The sequence below is a fragment of the Eubalaena glacialis genome, chromosome 1 (genome assembly GCF_028564815.1).
Source record: "Eubalaena glacialis isolate mEubGla1 chromosome 1, mEubGla1.1.hap2.+ XY, whole genome shotgun sequence".
NCBI classification, from domain to species: domain Eukaryota; kingdom Metazoa; phylum Chordata; class Mammalia; order Artiodactyla; family Balaenidae; genus Eubalaena; species Eubalaena glacialis.
The window spans coordinates 39538087-39558122 of record NC_083716.1 but is presented as its reverse complement, the minus strand read 5'-3'; the positions used below and the strand labels follow the sequence as shown (position 1 = coordinate 39558122).

General features: G+C 41.0%; 2 protein-coding genes across 18 annotated transcripts in view; both read right to left on the bottom strand.

The window, feature by feature from the left end:
• Positions 1 to 20036, bottom strand: part of SGMS1 (sphingomyelin synthase 1) — a 296929-nt gene that overhangs the window by 157791 nt on the left and 119102 nt on the right. The window lies entirely within an intron of this gene.
• On the bottom strand, positions 1551 to 2861 carry LOC133094843 (serine/threonine-protein kinase pim-3-like). The gene is given in 2 exon segments (XM_061195599.1): positions 1551 to 2751; positions 2753 to 2861. Coding segments are annotated over 2 exon segments (870 nt in total). The 5' UTR covers positions 2836 to 2861; the 3' UTR covers positions 1551 to 1964.

Sequence of the window (20036 nt, the reverse complement as noted above, 5' to 3'; positions counted from 1 at the left end):
TTCTCTGCCTCAAAAACTGGAATTAAGAAACTCTAAAGGAAATTGCCAGTTAGATATTGGGGCAAAAGGTCAAGAGCCACACTCAGGGTCAGGGTAAGTGTCATGAGCCAAGTCTGCCATAGAAAGTGAGAGCTGAACCTGAACCACTTCCTAATCTGGGATTCTCAGGAGAGCTACATCCTGATCTCCACCTTCACCCCTCTACCTTTTCTTGAGTGAAACTAACCTGGTTTTTGCAACCAAAAAATTACCAAAAGACAGAGCCTATGAAAGTAACCTAAATTAAATTTTTATGTGAAGACCTACTATTGACATGTTTAATTAGAATTAAAGCATCTATTTTTAGACTAATTTAGGAAGTGAACAGCTCATATCACTTAGTAAGAAATCTGAGGTCAAATTTTCTTCAACTTCCTCTTTCTTCTAGACTTCAGGTTTCTCACCTATAAAATAAGGTCAATTTATGAGAAGGTCTATAAATCCTCTCCTATGGTTTATAATCTCAGTACAGGCAACTTCTGGCATATCAACACATCCCTTTCAGACCAAGGAGGATTCTACTTTTGGGCACAGTTTCTGAGCAGTGGTGGAAAACATTCTGTATTATCTGGGCTGTCACATGATGAATTTTCATCTATTAAATTCATAATTGGAACTACAAATTTTCCTGTAAAGACTCTTAAAATGTGTCACTTCCCAGGCTATCCCATTTGTACACAGAATATTAGAATTTTATATATTGTTTTCAATTGCTCTATTTTTCATTTAAAATATAAAATGATACTACAATGCCCTACTTCTCCCTTAAAGAAAGTAAGAAGCAGAGAGTGTTATTTGATTGGTCATTAGAGGAAATACTTAGATCAGATGGTGCTACCACCTTAACCATAATATTTTCAATACTCCACTTGGGTGGAGTGGGGCTTGGAGGAGGAATGGTAACAGAACAAGACATTGGAAATCCAAATACCCATTTTAAATATTCTTGTCACTCAGTTTTTTTTTTTAATACAAAATGATTTAATTGAAATACTTGTATAAAAAAAATATGATTTCCAGACATCTCACTTTTGAACTGAAAGAAAACCCTATCCGCAGTGCCTACGCACACCGGGATCACACAAACACAACTGCTGAAATAAATTAAAGGCTTGAGACTCTGTCCCCCCACACCCCAGCCTCCGGAGCCAACAAGCAGACTGTACAAGGTCAATAATTTAAAACCCACCCCCCGAGGGCGCAGAGCCGCAAGGTGGCGGGGTCACCCACTCCCCTTAAATTAGCCACTGTACAAGTCAGACAGACACGGGTAGGACTGAGACCTGGGGTCCACAAGCACAGCCACCCCCTCCTCTGCCCACAGGCCTTGAGGAGATAGGGCTGCTGGGAGGGAGGAACCTCGACAAATAAATTAAACAATAAATAGCCCTCCTCGGGGTCACACCATAAATAAGACGTTTGCACACGCATCGGGTGGGCGGGCGGGCAGCAAGGCCTGAACGTTGCATTGCTTGTGCACAGACGTGCCCAGAAGAACACCGAGACACGAGGCGGGGGGGCATGATGAGGGACCCTGTGCCCATGTGAGACGAGGCCACAGGACTCAGGAGTGCTCCTGGTCCAACACGTCACACGCGGAGGGGCGGGGAGGTCAGGGCCACCTCCGGAGCAGCACAGGAGAGGGACGGTCTCGGGTCAAGCGCCGGCGGTGGGCAGGCGGGACCTGGCTTGGACCGGAGTGTCTTTGGACAGACAGAGCTTGAGAAAACTAAGTCCCGTGAGAGCAGCGTTCGAAAAGGCACTCAAAGCAAAGGAACCGGGCCGGTGCCAAAGGCAAAAGTCACCAGGGGTCAGAGATCACTGCTTTCGCAAGGAGCAGACAGCCCGGCAGAGCCGGTCCAGCGCAGGGCCCGGGGATAGGGCAGGGGTCCCCTCTGGTTCCCACGGCCAGGTGCAAGGCCTGCTCACAAGCTCTCGCTGCTGGACGTGGTGCTGGCCCCATCGTCCGTGTCCAGGGCGCAAAGCCGCAGATCACAGCTCTCCGGGGTGCCCCCCTCAGCCCCCAGCATCCAGGGGTGGGCAGAGATCTGGTCCAGCGAGGGCCTCTCAGAGGGCCGCAGGGACAGACACCACTGAATGAGCTGCTGGCACTCTGGGGAGACCCTCCTGCGGAAGAAGAGGCGGCCCCGGAGAATCTCCTCGTCCTGTTCGAAGGGAATGTCCCCGCAGACCATGTCATAGAGCAGCACGCCCAGAGACCACACAGTGGCTGAGCGCCCGTGGTAGCGGTGGTAGCGGATCCACTCCGGGGGGCTGTACACGCGGGTGCCGTCGAAGTCGGTGTAGACCGTGTCGCGGAGCAGCGCGCCCGAGCCGAAATCGATGAGCTTGAGCTCGCCCGAGCGCAGATCCACCAGCAGGTTCTCGTCCTTGATGTCGCGGTGCACGACACCGCAGCCGTGGCAGTGGCGCACGGCGGCCAGCACCTGCCCGAAGAAGCGGCGCGCCAGGGCCTCGTCGAGCGCGCCCCGCTCCGTGATGACGTCGAAGAGATCTTGCGCCGGCTCGGGCCGCTCCAGCACCAGCAGGAAGCCGTCGGACCGCTCGAACCAGTCCAGCAGGCGAATGACCCCGCGCGCGCCTCCGGCCGCGCCCACCTTGCGTAGCAGCACCACCTCCAGGGGCACAGCCGCGCCGGCGATGCTGCCCCACTCGGTCACCCGCTCCTTCACCACGTGCTTCACGGCCACCTGGCTGCAGGATTTTCACCGGGAGATGATCCACGCCGCCTGGTCCGCACAAGTGCGCCAAGGAACCGAACTTGGAGAGCAGCATCGCGGGCGGCGGCCGGGCGCGGGCCCCCGGCCTCCGCGCCGCCTCTCGCCCGGCCCGGCTCCCCGCGCGGTGGAGGACGCGGGAGGACGGCCTCTCCGGGCCGCGCGTAGCCCCCAGGCGGACAGCGGGCAGGTGCGCCAGGAGCGCCGGCCTCGGAGCGCGGGCCTGTTCGGGCGAGGCAGTCCGCGCGGCGCAGTGTCCTGCCAAGCCCCGCGTGGATCACGACGACACGCACAGCAGGCCGAGCCGCTCACACCTGTCACTCAGTTTTGAACAAATTAGAAGAGCATTAATCTCAGAGTCTGAAACTATAAGTACTCAAAGAATGAAATTGCTAGAAAAGTATTTTTTTAATGATGTCAGGAAAAATTGTCCAAGACTTTGAAATGGACAAAAGAGTCCTAGGTGTCTGTCTGTCCCTTCAGTGAGTGCTAGACATCACCCAGAGGGCCTTCTGGGGATTTTCTGAGTCAATAGGGCTACGCACCTTTGACCGACTATTATTTTACAACTCTATAAAATAGACAGTAGTTCCAAATAATTCTTATCCGTAGGAATGCAAATAAAATTTGATCTGCCTGGAAGGAAAGATAATCCAAACGTTATGTTTTATTGCTCTTTTTAAACCAATTTTGTTATCTATTAATAAATTCATTATAGCATTCCTTTTTTTTCAGTTCTTCAAATTCTCCTTTAATTTCCTAAGTTGAACAAAAACTATGATATACGTTCATTTTATACCTACATGCAATACTTTTTAACTTTTTGAAAATTACTCTTTAGCAATGATGATCCATTTTAAAAATCACTCTGTTATAAACACCTAGAAAAGAGTTTCTATCACTCACAGCAACTGGTCACAGTATAACCTATCAGGCTATGAATAACTGGTCTGTGCTATTTGGGAGCCAGATCCTTGCAATTCAGTGGCAAACAAATGGCAGTGACATCACAGCAATTTCACCAGTAAAGCAAGTTACATTCTCGGCCTTTTATGTACATCAGTGGGTAGCAAGCCTTGAAGCCTAATGCCGTAGATGTATATCATGCATCCACTTCTTAATGGATACAATGTAAATAAAATCCAAGTAAATCCACATAGAAAACAGTGGTGTGCGTGTGTGTGTATGTGTGTGTGTGTGTGTGTGTGTGTGTGAGAAAAACACAACTAAAAATACAGTCAGATCTTGATACTGAGCTGCATGAGCTATTTGTATATTTTGGAGATTAATCCCTTGTCAGTTGCTTTGTCTGCAAATATTTTCTCCCATTCTGAGGGTTGTCTTTTCGTATTGTTTATGGTTTCCTTTGCTGTGCAAAAGCTTTTAAATTTAATTAGGTCCCATTTGTTTATTTTTGTTTTTATTCTCATTACTCTAGGAAGTGGGTCAAAAAAGATCTTGCTGTGGTTTATGTCAAAGAGTGTTCTTCCTATGTTTTCCTCTAAGTTTTATACTGTCCGGTCTTACATTTAGGTCTTTAATCCATTTTGAGTTTATTTTTGTGTATGGTGTTAGGGAGTGTTCTAATTTCATTTTTTTACATGTTGCTGTGTCATACAGAGTGAAATAAGTCAGAAAGAGAAAAACAAATATCGTATAGTAATGCATATATGTAGAATCTAGAAAAATGGTACAGATGAACTTATCTGCAAAGCAGAAATAGAGACACAGACGTAGAAAACAAATGTATGGACACCAAGGGGGGAAAAGGGGGGGGGGGTTGGGATGAAGTGGGAGATTGGGATTGACATATATACACTACTATGTATAAAATAGATAACTAACGAGAACCTGCTGTATAGCATGGGGAACTCTGCTTGGTGCTGTGTGGTGACCTAAATGGAAAGGAAATCCAAAAAGGAGGGGATATGTGTGTACATATAGCTGATTCACTTTGCTGTACAGCAGAAATTAACACAACATTATGAAGCTATACGCCAATTAAAAAAAAATACAGTCAGATCCATGCAATAAAGACAAGTGGGACACATAACCTACCAAGTTAAGCAATCCCATTTATTCAGAAAAAAATAATCATCTTGGTTGCAATCTGTTGCTCTTATCCTGTTGCTTTTGTCCTTAAATGTTCTGAGCTAAATAGCTACACATGTAAATTAGCAAAGCAAGGCACATATATGCAGGCAATTAAAAAAAAAATTCTTGGAACCTTTAAACTGCTCAAAATAGGGGGCTTAAATTAAGGTTCTCTACTCATCACTTGATATGAATGCTTTAAAGGAAAAAGTACAGACATTAGCAGAAAACAGGGCCAAATGATTCTACTTCACAGAAACAGTGAGTAGAAGTAATTGTATCATTCATTTTTCTAAATGTTATTTAAAAAAACCCATCAGGGCTTCCCTGGTGGCGCAGTGGTTGAGAATCCACCTGCCAATGCAGGGGACACGGGTTTGAGCCCTGGTCTGGGAAGATCCCACATGCCGCGGAGCGGCTAGGCCCGTGAGCCATAACTACTGAGCCTGCGCGTCTGGAGCCTGTGCTCCGCAACAAGAGAGGCCGCAACAGTGATAGGCCCGTGCACCGCGATGAAGAGTGGCCCCCGGTTGCCGCAGCTGGAGAAAGCCCTCGCACAGAAACGAAGACCCAACACAGCCAAAAACAACAAACAAACAAAAAAAAACAACCCATCAAATGAAAATCAATAGGAGTTTCTTGATATAAGTAAATTTGATGCATGAAAATATATTTCCACTAATGATTTATGCAGCTGAAATCACTTGCAAGTCACAAGTCTCTAAGACTTAAAATAAGTCATTGTAATTTATAAAACGTGACAACTATGCAGGAAACCATTTAAAGTTTCATGCACATGTAAAACTACTACTGTTGAAACCACATCCTTAGGTTTGGAGAACTCCAAGTTTCATGCCACTCCCAGATCTGTGCAGGGACCCCCTTAATGCATAACGTCTTTTTCTCTTCCTCTTCAAGGACTACTCTTTCCTGTCAGAGCCTCATCCACCCGGCTCCCCACTCCACTGAAGTCAGTCAGATTCCACTTTTTAAAAACCCTTCTTTGGGGACTTCCCTGGCACTCTAGTGGTTAGGTCTGCAGCGGGGCACAGGTTTGATCCTTGGTTGGGGAACTAAGATCCCACATACCGCGGGGGCCAATAAATAAATAAATAAATAAAAACAAAAACCCTTCTTTGGCAGCAATTACCTTTGCTGCTTTGCTCCAGAATTTCTCAGAACTTTAAATATGCTAATGAGCACTGAGAATCTCCAAGAAAGGTCTGCAGTAACATACTTCTCTCACTTCTCAGAACTCCAAGGACTAGATCTCGGAAATTAACATCCTAGGGAAAATGATGCACTCGACTTGGCTCTTGAATTTCCTCCACTGGGTTTACTCCTCAGCCAAGAGTTAAGTGTCCATCCAGGCCAGCCACATGCAAAGACAAAGGGGGCCTCACCTCCTAAGTGTCATCTGAGGACGTGAAGAACTGCCCGAGAATCATTCATCCACTCACTCGCTGCCCTGATGTTTTAAGTTTGCATCATTAAAGTAGTAACAACCATGGGTTACAAAGCATTGCCTGCCTTAGGAGACCTGGTTAAAACAAAAATCTTTAAATGGCTCATTTATCAAACAATAAAGTGGAGACTTAACTGCCCAGATGAAAGAAAAGTGACTTTCTAGGCTCATTTTTTTTTTTTTAAATTTTTATTTATTTGTTTATTTATTTATGGCTTGTGTTGGGTCTTCGTTTCTGTGCGAGGGCTTTCTCTAGTTGCGGCAAGTGGGGGCCACTCTTCATCGCGGTGCGCGGGCCTCTCACTATCGCGGCCTCTCTTGTTGCGGAGCACAGGCTCCAGACGCGCAGGCTCAGTAATTGTGGCTCACGGGCCTAGTTGCTCTGCGGCATGTGGGATCTTCCCAGACCAGGGCTCGAACCCGTGTCCCCTGCATTGGCAGGCAGATTCTCAACCACTGCGCCACCAGGGAAGCCCTAGGCTCATTTTTTGTTTTCTCTTTTAGTAAGTGAAGATCTTCCTGAAATATATTACATTTTTTTCTTACTTTCCCCGTTTGCAAAAGTAACAAATGTTCCCTGAATGATATTAGAAAATAAAGACACTCACAGACAAGAAAAATTACCAGTAACCTTAGCCATCAGTCAGAATCACTTACCATTTTGAAATATTTCTTTCCAGCCTTTCTTTAGAACACCAGAAGGAAGAGGATTTCTGTTTGCTCCTCTGGTGTATATACAGTTTAAGTAAATACTTTTTTCCTTCCTGTATAAATTTTGTGTATTTTTGGCATAATTTTGTGTATTTTGTATACTTTTTATACACACTTTTGTGTACTTGTTTTATAAATTCATTCATTTTACAAATTTAGGACTATACACACTGTTTTATAATCATTTTTCATGTCACAACATGTGGACATGTTTCCAGGCTATTAAACTATTAAATATTCTTCTGCATTTTGCCCACTGCCCCCTCCTCTATTTTGAGATGGTTGACTCACTGTTTTGTGGAGAATTATGATTCCCCCCACCCCAGCTTCTAATAATAATTTTTTATAAGAGTTACCCAGAGTCACTGTAAAATTTTGGAAAATGCCGTTGGGTTTTACCAACTTGAGGATATATATAGATACTACTTTGTAACTTGTTTTCACTCACATTATATCCTAAACATTTTCCTACCTCCTCAAATACACTTCTGGGGCTATTTACTGATTTTTTTAAAAAACAAGAAGAGTACTCAGAAGCCAGCTTCACATGATTGTCATAAGTCAAAAGTCATCAATAAGAGCATCAATTATTGTAATACACTATAGTGTATTGTAATACACTATATGTACATAAATCAGGATATCAGGAGATGCCCTAAGTCTGTTCTGTTTTATTTGTTTGCTTGTTTGTTTTTTAAGAGCTCTCCAATATCAAGCTTTTTAATCAGTGGTCTCTCCTCCATGAAAGTAAAAGGGACATAAAATAGCTCTCAATCAGTTTAAGTGTCTGCCAAGTGAGTTATTGATTCAAACAGATTTTTCCCAAGTCATGTTCCTACTCTAATAATAATAATAATAATAGTGAGGAAGAAGAGGCAGATGAGGATGAGAAGAATTATTTTCCTGTTACTATAACTTGGGTGATTTCAAAACAACTTCTGCTATTTCTGAATCACTAATGAAAGGTGTATGTCAACAGTTTCAATGAACTTTTTCCACAGCCAGTAAGAAATGCATATCCCTCAATACCTCCAAATTTGTGTAAGAGCATTTAGAGAAAGTTTACTCCAGCATCTGCAAATTCTCTCCCAGCATTCATCAGAAGACATTTCTGCATTGGTCATAGTTTCCTCAAGTGCTGTGACTTAACTGATTAACCAACATTTGAGACCCACGAACTCCGTGACATTAGAGATGCTTTTTTAAAAGATATAATCATCTGATGACCCTCCTGCATAATGAATCAACTTCTTCATTAAATCCATTCCCAAAAACACATTTTATATTCTAGAGGCATACTCGTAAACGAATGAGACTGATACCATCAGGCAAAGATGCTTACCAGAACTAACCTCTAACCCTGATCCTGTACAATGGACAATACAGTTGTACAGTGTCCTAAGTGGATGTAGTAAAGTAATCTTTTGTCTTTTATTGAAGATACAGAAAGAGTCTGGAAACAATCAGCACCACAAACAACAGGCAAAATCTATGCCTAATTCATCCACAGAAATTAAAACTGTATCTGCTACACAACAGGCACTGAACAAATATTTTGAACAAGTGAATGTTCTCAAACAATAACATTTTTCATTCACCAAAAATTCTTTCTTCTGAGATATGGGGATATATGTATATGTATAGCTGATTCACTTTGTTATAAAGCAGAAACTAACACACCATTGTAAAGCAATTATACTCCAATGAAGATGTTAAAAAAAAAATTCTTTCCTCCATGAGAACCATCAGGATTAGTACATATGAGATTATTCAACCTGCCTCTTATACTACTTAAATCTGGGGGGAGCCTGCACAAACACCTGCTAAGGTAACAGTGACAAGTCTCATCAGAAGTGTCCAGTTTTCTCAGCATTATAAAACTACTTAAAAGACCATGAGCAAAATAACTTTTCCAAAATAGCCACAAACTTGTCCTGCAGTTCCATGGTATGCCTTTTCAACTCAATTACATCAACCCTCCAAATGTCACCCTTTGAAAGGTCAAAATCACTCATTAGAAAATAAACACAGCTCAGTCAAATACATTTGCCTGAAGCAAACTGATAATTCAAAGAAATGCCAACAGGCTCCGCACAAATAGGGGTTGAGTCCAGTCAGCTGCCAATTTTTTTTTTGACTTTGAGAAAGTCTTTTCTGCCACCTCTGTGCTTCAGGGTGGGTAGAAAGGGTGTGTGTGTGTGTTTAAACTGTAAGACAGGGATCTGGGTGAGATGCTCTCTCTCATCTGTGATTCTGTATTGAAATAATTTGCATTTACAATTATTCCAATTATTCTAACTATTCCAAATTATGAGCAAGAGTTGAGTTTGATTACTGTTGATTAAAAAATTGCCATGGGAGGCAATGCAGTATAATGATAAGAGACGAGTTTGAAATTAAGAAATGTAAATATGACACCGAGTAGAAGAACATTAGAAATATGTGGGGACATTTTTGGCTGGCACAGTCATTGAGGTCCCTAGTGGAATTTAGTGAGTGGGTTCTAGGGAAGCTAAAAGTCCTGAAATATGTGGGACAGGCCCACACATGAGGTCTTCCCTTAAATAACAACTGTGAGCCATAGGGAAGAATCTGGATTTCAGACCACATGGTTTCTCAGTAGCTGTGACCTTTAATGACCTGCGGTTAAGTCATTTAATTCTGAGCCTCAAGCTCCCTGAAGGTAAGATGGGAATATTATTATCAGCCTCAAAGGGGTTTTTTGGAGAGTAATACATAAAACATCATGGTGTGTGCCTGGAGCAAACTGCCCACATACAAATCCTGGCTCTACTAACTATGGGCCCTTGTGCGTTCAGCTTAACCGCCTCACTTTCCTTACCCATAAAACTCAGGCAAAAAAAGTGCAGGGTTTTGATGAGCTGTGGCTCAGTGCATTTAGCTGTTGTTATTATTAGTGCAGGGCTAATTATTAACAGGTGCTCAGTGGGTACTCCGACTCCATGGCCACTCAAGACCACATTACAGAACCTAGATACACACTTTCAAAAGCTTAGTAACTACACCCATCTCAGATCACCACTGACAAGAACAATCAGTAAAAAGAAGTAGGGCCTGTTCTTTGATGATATTAACTGACATTTTAGCAAATTGTCTTGCAAAACAAATCTATATGCTAGTGTGTGTGTGGTTTTTTTTCTAAAGACATACTAATAGCATTGACTAATGAGGCACAGCACACCCAGAGGCGTCCAGGTTCCACACGCCTGGTTAAATACTGAAAAATCTAAACATAAACATAAACATAAAATCTAAACATAAACATAAAAACAAAAACCCAGTATCAGTTTCTTGAAACCCCTCTCACCCGGCTAATAAGATTTAACTTTGGAAAGATGGTGAAAAATAACAAACATCATTTGCAGAAATGCACTGACATTAATCAGAAGTTTAAACCCCCAGCCCACCCGATAGGTTAACACGTGTGAAGCTGGCAGAAAAACGCCTCATGAACTGGTGACGCAAGTGCAGGTGAACTACAGAGCAGCGGCACAGTCCTTCGGATGCAGTAAACTGCAGGTCCCTCGGATGCTCAAGACTGTCCATTAACAGACACTCATACATTCCCCATATTCCAGTATCATGAGGTTTCTCATCAGGGAAGTGAATGGCCTCCACACTCACCATGCTTAGCTTGCAGTTCTTAAATTTTAATGGGGGGCTGGGGGCTCAGAATCGAGACGGTATTCCATCTGTCAAGGGAGGGGCTTAATTAACGATTAAATTGTGCCTGCCTGAAATAACATTTGGCTGAAATACCTTACTTTTAGGAGTAAATGTTTAAATAGATGTGATGTATTTAAACAGCATCTTTTCACAACTGCTGCCAGGATAAAAACCACATTAATCAAATGAAATTCTCAAAAATGACTGGTCTTTCACACAATAGATGTTCAAATTCTAGCTTTACTAAGCCCAAGAGTAAGCCTCCTAAGATTTCAAATCTAAATATACTTTGACAGAGAAGTTTATTTTATAGATATATTCACACGTGTGAAATAATGAAGGATATAGAAGCACATACCTCTCAATATTGTTTATAAAAGCATTAAGGTCTAAATGGGGGCTGGTTAAATAAATTCTAGTCATTCCATTCATTGGAATTTTATAGCTATTAAAACAAACACGATAGTGCTGTTTATATGTGCTGGTACGAAATCATCTCTAAGAAGTATTACACAATGAACAGAGCACAGCATGGAACAGTGTGCATACTGTATACAGAATATGTTTATATTTGCGTAGCCCATATATGAAGAATACACAAGAAAACTGAAACTATCTCTGGGGAAGGCATGGGAGGACTAGAATGAAAGGAGGATTTCCCACATCCTTTTATGTTGCTTAGGGAATTTTTTAAAACCATGGGCATGTATTTCATTTTTGTTTTTGTTTTTTTGGCTGTGCCACTCGGCTTGTGAGATCTGAGTTCCCAGACCAGGGATCGAACCCCAGCCTCGTGAGTGAAGGCACCGAGTCCTAACCACTGGACTGCCAGGGAATTCCCTGTATTTCATTTTTTAACTAAAAAAAGAAACTACATATTTAACTTTATTTTAAAGGTAAAAGAGCAGATGCTCCCTACCTGTCAATTTTCCTTTAATCCTGAATCCAACACATTAAACAATAAGCACGACCAAGGCAGGCAGATTTTTGAAAACAAAGTGGAGAATTACAGTTCCTTGCTTCTCTACAAAACCGCTAACAACCTTTCTTAAATTTTAGTAGATGAGGCACACGCTTTCCACAGACCCCTGCAGGAAACAGGCCTACAAAACACTTGAAAAGGCTGTGTTTGTATTATGGTATAAATAATTCTTTAATGGCTCTGAATTTCTTGCTGCCTCTCTTGTCAAACAGGTTATAGTGCCAAGCACAGTATGTTCCATAAAGTAAACATCACAAAAAGCACTCTGCCGCTTGTTGGCTGTTCTTCATCCCCCAACCAAACACCTAGGGGACCGACAGAACCTGCTCACGTCAATAAATATCCACGTACAGCTCACTCAGAATCAGAACCACACTGTACACTCTGCCACCCGCCCACACACACACGACGCCCATCACCCCACCACTGCCACATCCAGAAAAGCAACCAGGCGTCTGGGAGCACACAGCTCCAGCAAATGCCCCCAACCGGCCCATTCCTCCACAAAGCTCAGGCCAGCCCTGAGCTGATACTGGACCACAGCTATCATCTATCCCGAGAAGAAACAGGTGTGGCCAGGGACGCCCCATGGCTCCTGAACCGCAGTTTAAAGGCAATCCACCACCTCCGCACCTTCCTACACTACATTGCTGATGATCACATGGCTTTCGAAGAATGAAAACGGCTCCTGCCTACCAGCTCCCAGTCCTGCCCACCAGCCTGGGTCCAGTCAATACAAGCTGTGTGATCTTAAAAAAAATTGGTCAGCCTCTTTGTTCCTGGATTCCCTCATCTGCGAAATGGTACCGGTAATGTCACCGACCTATAGCTCATAGAGTGAGGATAAGACAAGTAGAGCTTTTGGCACACAGGTAGCCCTCCATGTGGCTACTATCATTACCATCATTACCATCATCTTTGGGTACAATCCTGCAGAAGCCTCCTTTTTGGTCTCCCTAATTCCACTCTAGCTTCTATCCAGTAGTAAAAGAGGCCTTAAATCAGGGAGGGGTCTAATAATCCTGGTTACCTCCACACTCTTCTCCCCACTGAAAAGTGAGAACAGGCCCCCAGTGTTGCTGGAATGAAGCCCGGTGCAAAACTCTCGAGGTAGCCCTTTACCTAGGGGCACTCTGGCTCCACCCACACTTCTCTCCCCACAAACAGGGTAAAGGCCTCTGCCGGATGCTCCCAATACTTGGTTGAACTTTTCCCACTTATAAATAGGAAGATGCCAAATAAAGACCATTCTGCACTAGACGGTGAGCTCCATTCACCACTACACTACTTGCACGGTGACAACTCAAATAGCTGTCAACCAACAAGAAACGTCAGAACCCCTCTTTTCAAGTATTACAATACATACAACCGTAATAGTGTTAAAGCTGGAAGACAGGACAACCCAGCTTCATTGTTATATCACGTTAAACTTTTCCATATGGAGCTGAATGGAACCAGTGAGATTCTGTAAGATAAACCCAAAGGTAACTAGATATTAGTCAAATTCCACATCCTTCAGTTGACGCGCTCAGACCAGATGATTCATCCATCTACCATCTAACACTAGGCTTAACTGAAAAGCGTGACTCTCGGTTACGGTTACAGGTTTCAATTTCGGAAGCATCTCGCTTACCTATTTGAATGTGAGCCCTTGGCTTTTCCTCTCAGGCTGAGAAAGCTGTTGCTGAAGGGCTCAGAGTGAAAGTCTGGTGATATCACCCTCCAAGGAATTCAATTTCTAAGAAAAGTCCACTCATTTTGCTTTGGACAAGATGAAGAGAATGAAGACTCCAAGCAAGTTGGGGGTTAGGGAAATAAAACTCAAGGTCTCCATGACTTTCCACCACCCTCGCTTTTCCAGTGAATGCTGTTTGAGAGGGCTGGAATAACTTAACCTGAGAAGTATGTGACTGAGATCAAAATCCCTTTTATCCTTCACAGGGAAGAGTTCACAGGCAGTCACTTCAATCCTTCCCCCCTGTTTTTTAAGCTATTATTTTAAATTGTGATATAATACGCATAAAATTTACCATCTTAACCACGTCTAAGCATAGTTCAGTAGCATTAAGAACGTTCACATTGTTGTGCAACCATCACCACCATCCATCCCCACACTTTTTCATCAACCCAGACTGAAACTCTGTACCCATCACACAATAACTCTCCATTCCTTCCCCCCTCCAGTGCCTAGAAACCACCTTTCTAGTTTGTCTCTATAATTTTGACAACTCTAGGCATCTCATATTAATGGAATCATACAGTGTTTGTCCTCTTTCGACTAGCTTATTTCACTTCGCGTAATATCCTCAAGTCCATTCATGTTGTTGCAGGTGTCAGAATTTCCTTCCTTTTTAAGGCTGAATAATATTCCATTGTGAGTATATCCCACATTTTGTCTATCCATTCACCCATCAATAGACATCTGGGTTGCTTCCACCTCTCAGCTATTGTGAATAATGCTACTATGAATATGGGTGTGCAAATATCTCTTCAAGACCCTGCTTTCAATTCTTTGGGGTATATATCCAGAGCTGAGATTTCTAGATTATATGGTAGCTCTATTTTATATTTTTTAAAGGAACTACCATACTGTTTTCCAAATCAGCTGCACCATTTTACATCCCTAGCAATGCACAAGGGTTCCAATTTCTCCACATCCTTGTCAACACTTATTAATTTCTGGGTGGGGTTTTTTTTTTTTTTTTTAGTAGCCATCCTAATAGCAATCCTTTATTTAACTTTAAAACTGGTTAATTGAATTAAATTTTTGTCCCACCTATGCAGTTGGCTAAGAATGTTAGCAAATCTGATTCTCCTGAGTGTGTTGAATAGTCATCCTCTGAGAGGTAACTGTAAGAAAGCAGCTAAGATAAAAAGGCTTTGGACACAAAACCACCTTGTATTAAAATCTGAAATTGCCACTGCTGAGGAACGGAAAGTACCTTCTCTAAACCTCAGTTTCCTCATTTGTGAAATGAAATTGTGAATACTCATTTCTTAAAGTCGTGGGAGAACTGAATCGCAAAATTGTATAAAGTACTTAGCATGTGCCTAGCACCTAATAAACACTAAAAGAATGGCACATGATGATAAGCAGAAGGAAGGTTTTGTTATACTAGAATACTACTAATACTAGTAGTAATACTAATACTTAGCAATACTAAGAGGTAAGTCACAAAAAAGATCTTTTATTTTGCTTTTTACATATGCATAGCCTTTCCTCATTTATTCAGATGTTGTTCTATACAATTTATACATATACTCCTCAAATCTCAAAGGTGTCACTGTAGCCAAGATAGCATTTTCTTATACATAAATATATAAACATAAATATTCTTCTCCAGAGTAGGCAGGATATCAGAAACTAAGCAGTAGTAGCATTAGTCCAAAATTGTACCTTTTTTCAAAATTCAAAAAGCAGTAACAATAACTTGTCACGTAGGTTAAATTATACTTCATCTAGTTATAGACAAAAAGCAGAAGTACACTGTGAGACAAGGTTGTTTTTCTCTGTTCTCTCAATTAATTAAAGAGTTAATGCCCAATGGCTATCTTTTGAAGTATGGCTTAGATTAAATTCACATACTATATTAAAAAAAACAAACTTTACCTGTTGAAGCCTCTCTAGGTATTTTTTACTTTACATCTTTATCTGGCTTCTTGTTTAAATTCACATAAACTGAGAGACAGACTTAGAAATCATACAACCCAAATTCCCACCAAATAACTACTATTAGTTAGCTATGTTTCTACCGACTTACCGATAAATTACATTAAAATACAAAACCCTTGGGAACCTGAAGCAGTTGGAAAAGATGTATGCATACTTCAAACTTAAGCAAACCAAATAAATGGAAATGGATTTTAAAATAACAGTTAAAAGTGCACAAATTCGTCATCAAAACACTTGAAGACCACTCAGGGCACGTAAGCACTTTACATTTATTAACACTTTTAATCTCTATAAAGGATTCTGATTTGGGTTCCATTAATATTATAATGCATTTTAAATTACTCCTTAAAATTTGAACACATTACTTTATTTATATACTCCATTGAGAAATATGCAGATAAAATAACACTCCAAAACCTTAATTGCGTTACTGGCTTCAGGTTTCTAGATGGTCTTCATCTCTCCATCTTGGCTAATATAAGCTCATACTAACCTCTTTGTGCCACCCACCCAAAGCAGTGGTTAAAAACATTGGGATACCCTGATAATGGCATTTATTTCAGTTTGTTCAGATTTAACCAGCAAATTCTGTTTCAATCATTGTTACTTTAAACCGCTTTAAAATTACTTTTTAATTTCAATAATTAATGCAAATGGGCATGTAATTTTTAACTCTTTCTTTGGTGGTTTAAGATTTCATGAGGCAGCAAGGAGACTGCGCGATGCCCTAGGAGGGAAGAGTGCTGCTAGAAGCAGGGAGTGGTCAACTGTGGTGGACGCTGTTGAAAGTCAGGCTCTTGGTGCTCCAGCCAGGCATCAGGGCTGTGCCACTGAGGTGGGAGAGCCAAGTTCAGGACAGTGGTCCACAAGAGACCTCCCAGCTCCACGTAATATCAAATGGCAAAAATCTCCCAGAAATCTCCATCTCAACACCAAGACCCAGCTCCACTCAACGACCAGGAAGCTACAGTGCTGGACACCCCATGCCAAACAACTAGCAAGACAGGAACACAACCCCATCCATTAGCAAAGAGGCTGCCTAAAATCATAATAAGGCCGCATAATAAGGCTCAAAACACACCACCAAAGGTGGACCTGCCCACCAGAAAGACAAGATCCAGCCTCATCCACCAGAACACAGGCACTAGTCCCCTCCACCAGGAAGCCTACACAACCTACTGAACCAACCTTAGCCATGGGGGACACACACCAAAAACAACGGAAACTACGAACATGCAGCCTGCGAAAAGGAGACCCCAAACACAGTAAGTTAAGCAAAATAAGAATACAGAGAAACACACAGCAAATGAAGGAGCAAGGCAAAACCCACCAGACCTAACAAATGAAGAGGAAATAGGCAGTCCACCTAAAAAAGAATTCAGAATAATGATAGTAAAGATGATCCAAAATCTTGGAAATAGAATGGAGAAAATACAAGAAACGTTTAACAAGGACCTAGAAGAACTAAAGAGCAAACAAACAGTAATGAACAACACAATAAATGAAATTAAAAATTCTCTAGAAGGGATCAATAGAAGAATAACTGAGGCAGAAGAACAGATAAGTGACCTGGAAGTTAAAATAGTGGAAATAACTACTGCAGAGCAGAATAAAGAAAAAAGAATGAAAAGAATTGAGGACACTCTCAGAGACCTCTGGGACGACATTAAACGCACCAACAGTCGAATTATAGGGGTCCCAGAAGAAGAAGAGAAAAAGAAAGGGACTGAGAAAATATTTGAACAGATTATAGTTGAAAACTTCCCTAATATGGGAAAGAAAATAGTTAATCAAGTCCAGGAAGCACAGAGAGTCCCATACAGGATAAATCCAAGGAGAAACACACCAAGACACATATTAATCAAACTATCAAAAACGAAATACAAAGAACAAATATTAAAAGCAGCAAGGGAAAAACAAGAAATAACACACAAGGGAATCCCCATAAGGTTAACAGCTGATCTTTCAGCAGAAACTCTGCAAGCCAGAAGGGAGTGGCAGGACATATTTAAAGGGATGAAGGAGAAAAACCTACAACCAAGATTACTCTACCCAGCAAGGATCTCATTCAGATTTGACGGACAAATTAAAACCTTTACAGACAAGCAAAAGCTAACAGAATTCAGCACCACCAAACCAGCTTTACAACAAGTGCTAAGGGAACTTCTCTAGGCAGGAAACACAAGAGAAGGAAAAGACCTACAATAATAAACCCAAAACAATTAAGAAAATGGTAATAGGACAATACATATCGATAATTACCTTAAATGTAAATGGATTAAATGCTCCAACCAAAAGACATAGACTGGCTGAATGGATATAAAAACAAGACCCGTATATATGCTGTCTACAAGAGACCTACTTCAGACCTAGGGACACATACAGACTGAAAGTGAGGGAATGGAAAAAGATATTCCATGCAAATGGAAATCAAAAGAAAGCTGGAGTAGCAATTTTCATATCAGACAAAATAGACTTTAAAACAAAGACTATTACAAGAGACAAAGAAGGACACTACATAATGATCAAGGGATCAATCCAAAAAGAAGATATAACAATTGTAAATATTTATGCACCCAACATAGGAGCACCTCAATACATAAGGAAAATACTAACAGCCATAAAAGGGGAAATTGACAGTAACACAATCATAGTACGGGACTTTAACACCCCACTTTCACCAATGGACAGATCATCCAAAATGAAAATAAATAAGGAAACACAAGCTTTAAATGATACATTAAACAAGATGGACTTAATTGATATTTATAGGACATTCCATCCAAAAACAACAGAATACACATTCTTCTCAAGTGCTCATGGAACACTCTCCAGGATAGATCATATTTTTGGTCACAAATCAAGCCTTGGTAAATTTAAGAAAATTGAAATCATATCAGGTATCTTTTCCGACCACAACGCTATGAGACTAGATATCAATTACAGGAAAAAATCTGTAAGAAATACAACCACATGGAGGCTAAACAACACACTACTTAATAACCAAGAGATCACCGAAGAAATCAAAGAGGAAATCAAAAAATACCTAGAAACAAAGACAATGAAAACACAATGACCCAAAACCTATGGGATGCAGCAACAGCAGTTTTAAGAGGGAAGTTTATAGCAATACAATCCTACCTTAAGAAACAAGAAACATCTCAAATAAACAACCGAACCTTACACCTAAAGCAATTAGAGAAAGAAGAACAAAAAAACCCCAAAGTTAGCAGAAGGAAAGAAATCATAAAGATCAGATCAGAAATAAATGAAAAACAAATGAAGGAAACGATAGCAAAGATCAATAAAACTAAAAGCTGGTTCGTTGAGAAGATAAACAAAATTGATAAACCATTAGCCAGACTTATCAAGAAAAAAAGGGAGAAGACTCAAACCAATAGAATTAGAAATGAAAGAGGAGAAGTAACAACGGACACTGCAGAAATACAAAGGATCATGAGAGATTCCTACAATCAACTATATGCCAATAAAATGGACAACCTGGAAGAAATGGAAAAATTCTTAGAAATGCACAACCTTCCGAGACTGAACCAGGAAGAAATAGAAAATATGAAAAGACCAATCACAAGCACTGAAATTGAAAATGTGATTAAAAATCTTCCAACAAACAAAAGCCCAGGACCAGATGGCTTCACAGGTGAATTCTATCAAACATTTAGAGAAGAGCTAACACCTATCCTTCTCAAACTCTTCCAAAATATACAGCAGAGGGAGGAACACTCCCAAACTCATTCTACAAGGCCACCATCACTCTGATACCAAAACCAGACAAAGATGTCACAAAGAAAGAAAACTACAGGCCAATATCACTGATGAACATAGATGCAAAAATCCTCAACAAAATACTAGCAAACAGAATCCAACAGCACATTAAAAGGATCATACATTATGATCAAGAGGGGTATATCCCAGGAATGCAAGGATTCTGCAATATACGCAAATCAATCAACGTGATACACCATATTAACAAATTGAAGGAGAAAAATCAAATGATCATCTCAATAGATGCAGAGAAAGCTTTCAACAAAATTCAACATCCATTTATGATAAAAACCCTCCAGAAAGTAGGCATAGAGGGAACTTTCCTCAACATAATAAAGGCCACATATGACAAACCCACAGCCAACATCGCCCTCAATGGTGAAAAACAGAAAGCATTTCCACTAAGATCAGGAACAAGACAAGGTTGCCCACTCTCACCACTATTATTTAACATAGTTTTGGAAGTTTTAGCCACAGCAATGAGAGAAGAAAAAGAAATAAAAGGAATAGAAATTGGAAAAGAAGTAAAGCTGTCACTGTTTGCAGATGACATGATACTATACATACAGAATCCTAAAGATGCTACCAGAAAACTACTAGAGCTAATTAATGAATTTGGTAAAGTAGCAGGATACAAAATTAATGCACAGAAATCTCTTGCATTCCTATACACTAATGATGAAAAATCTGAAATAGAAATTAAGGAAACACTCCCATTTACCACTGCAACAAAAAGAACAAAATATCTAGGAATAAACCTACCTAAGGAGACAAAAGACCTATATGCAGAAAACTATAAGACACTGATGAAAGAAATTAAAGATGATACCAACAGATGGAGAGATACACCATGTTCTTGGATTG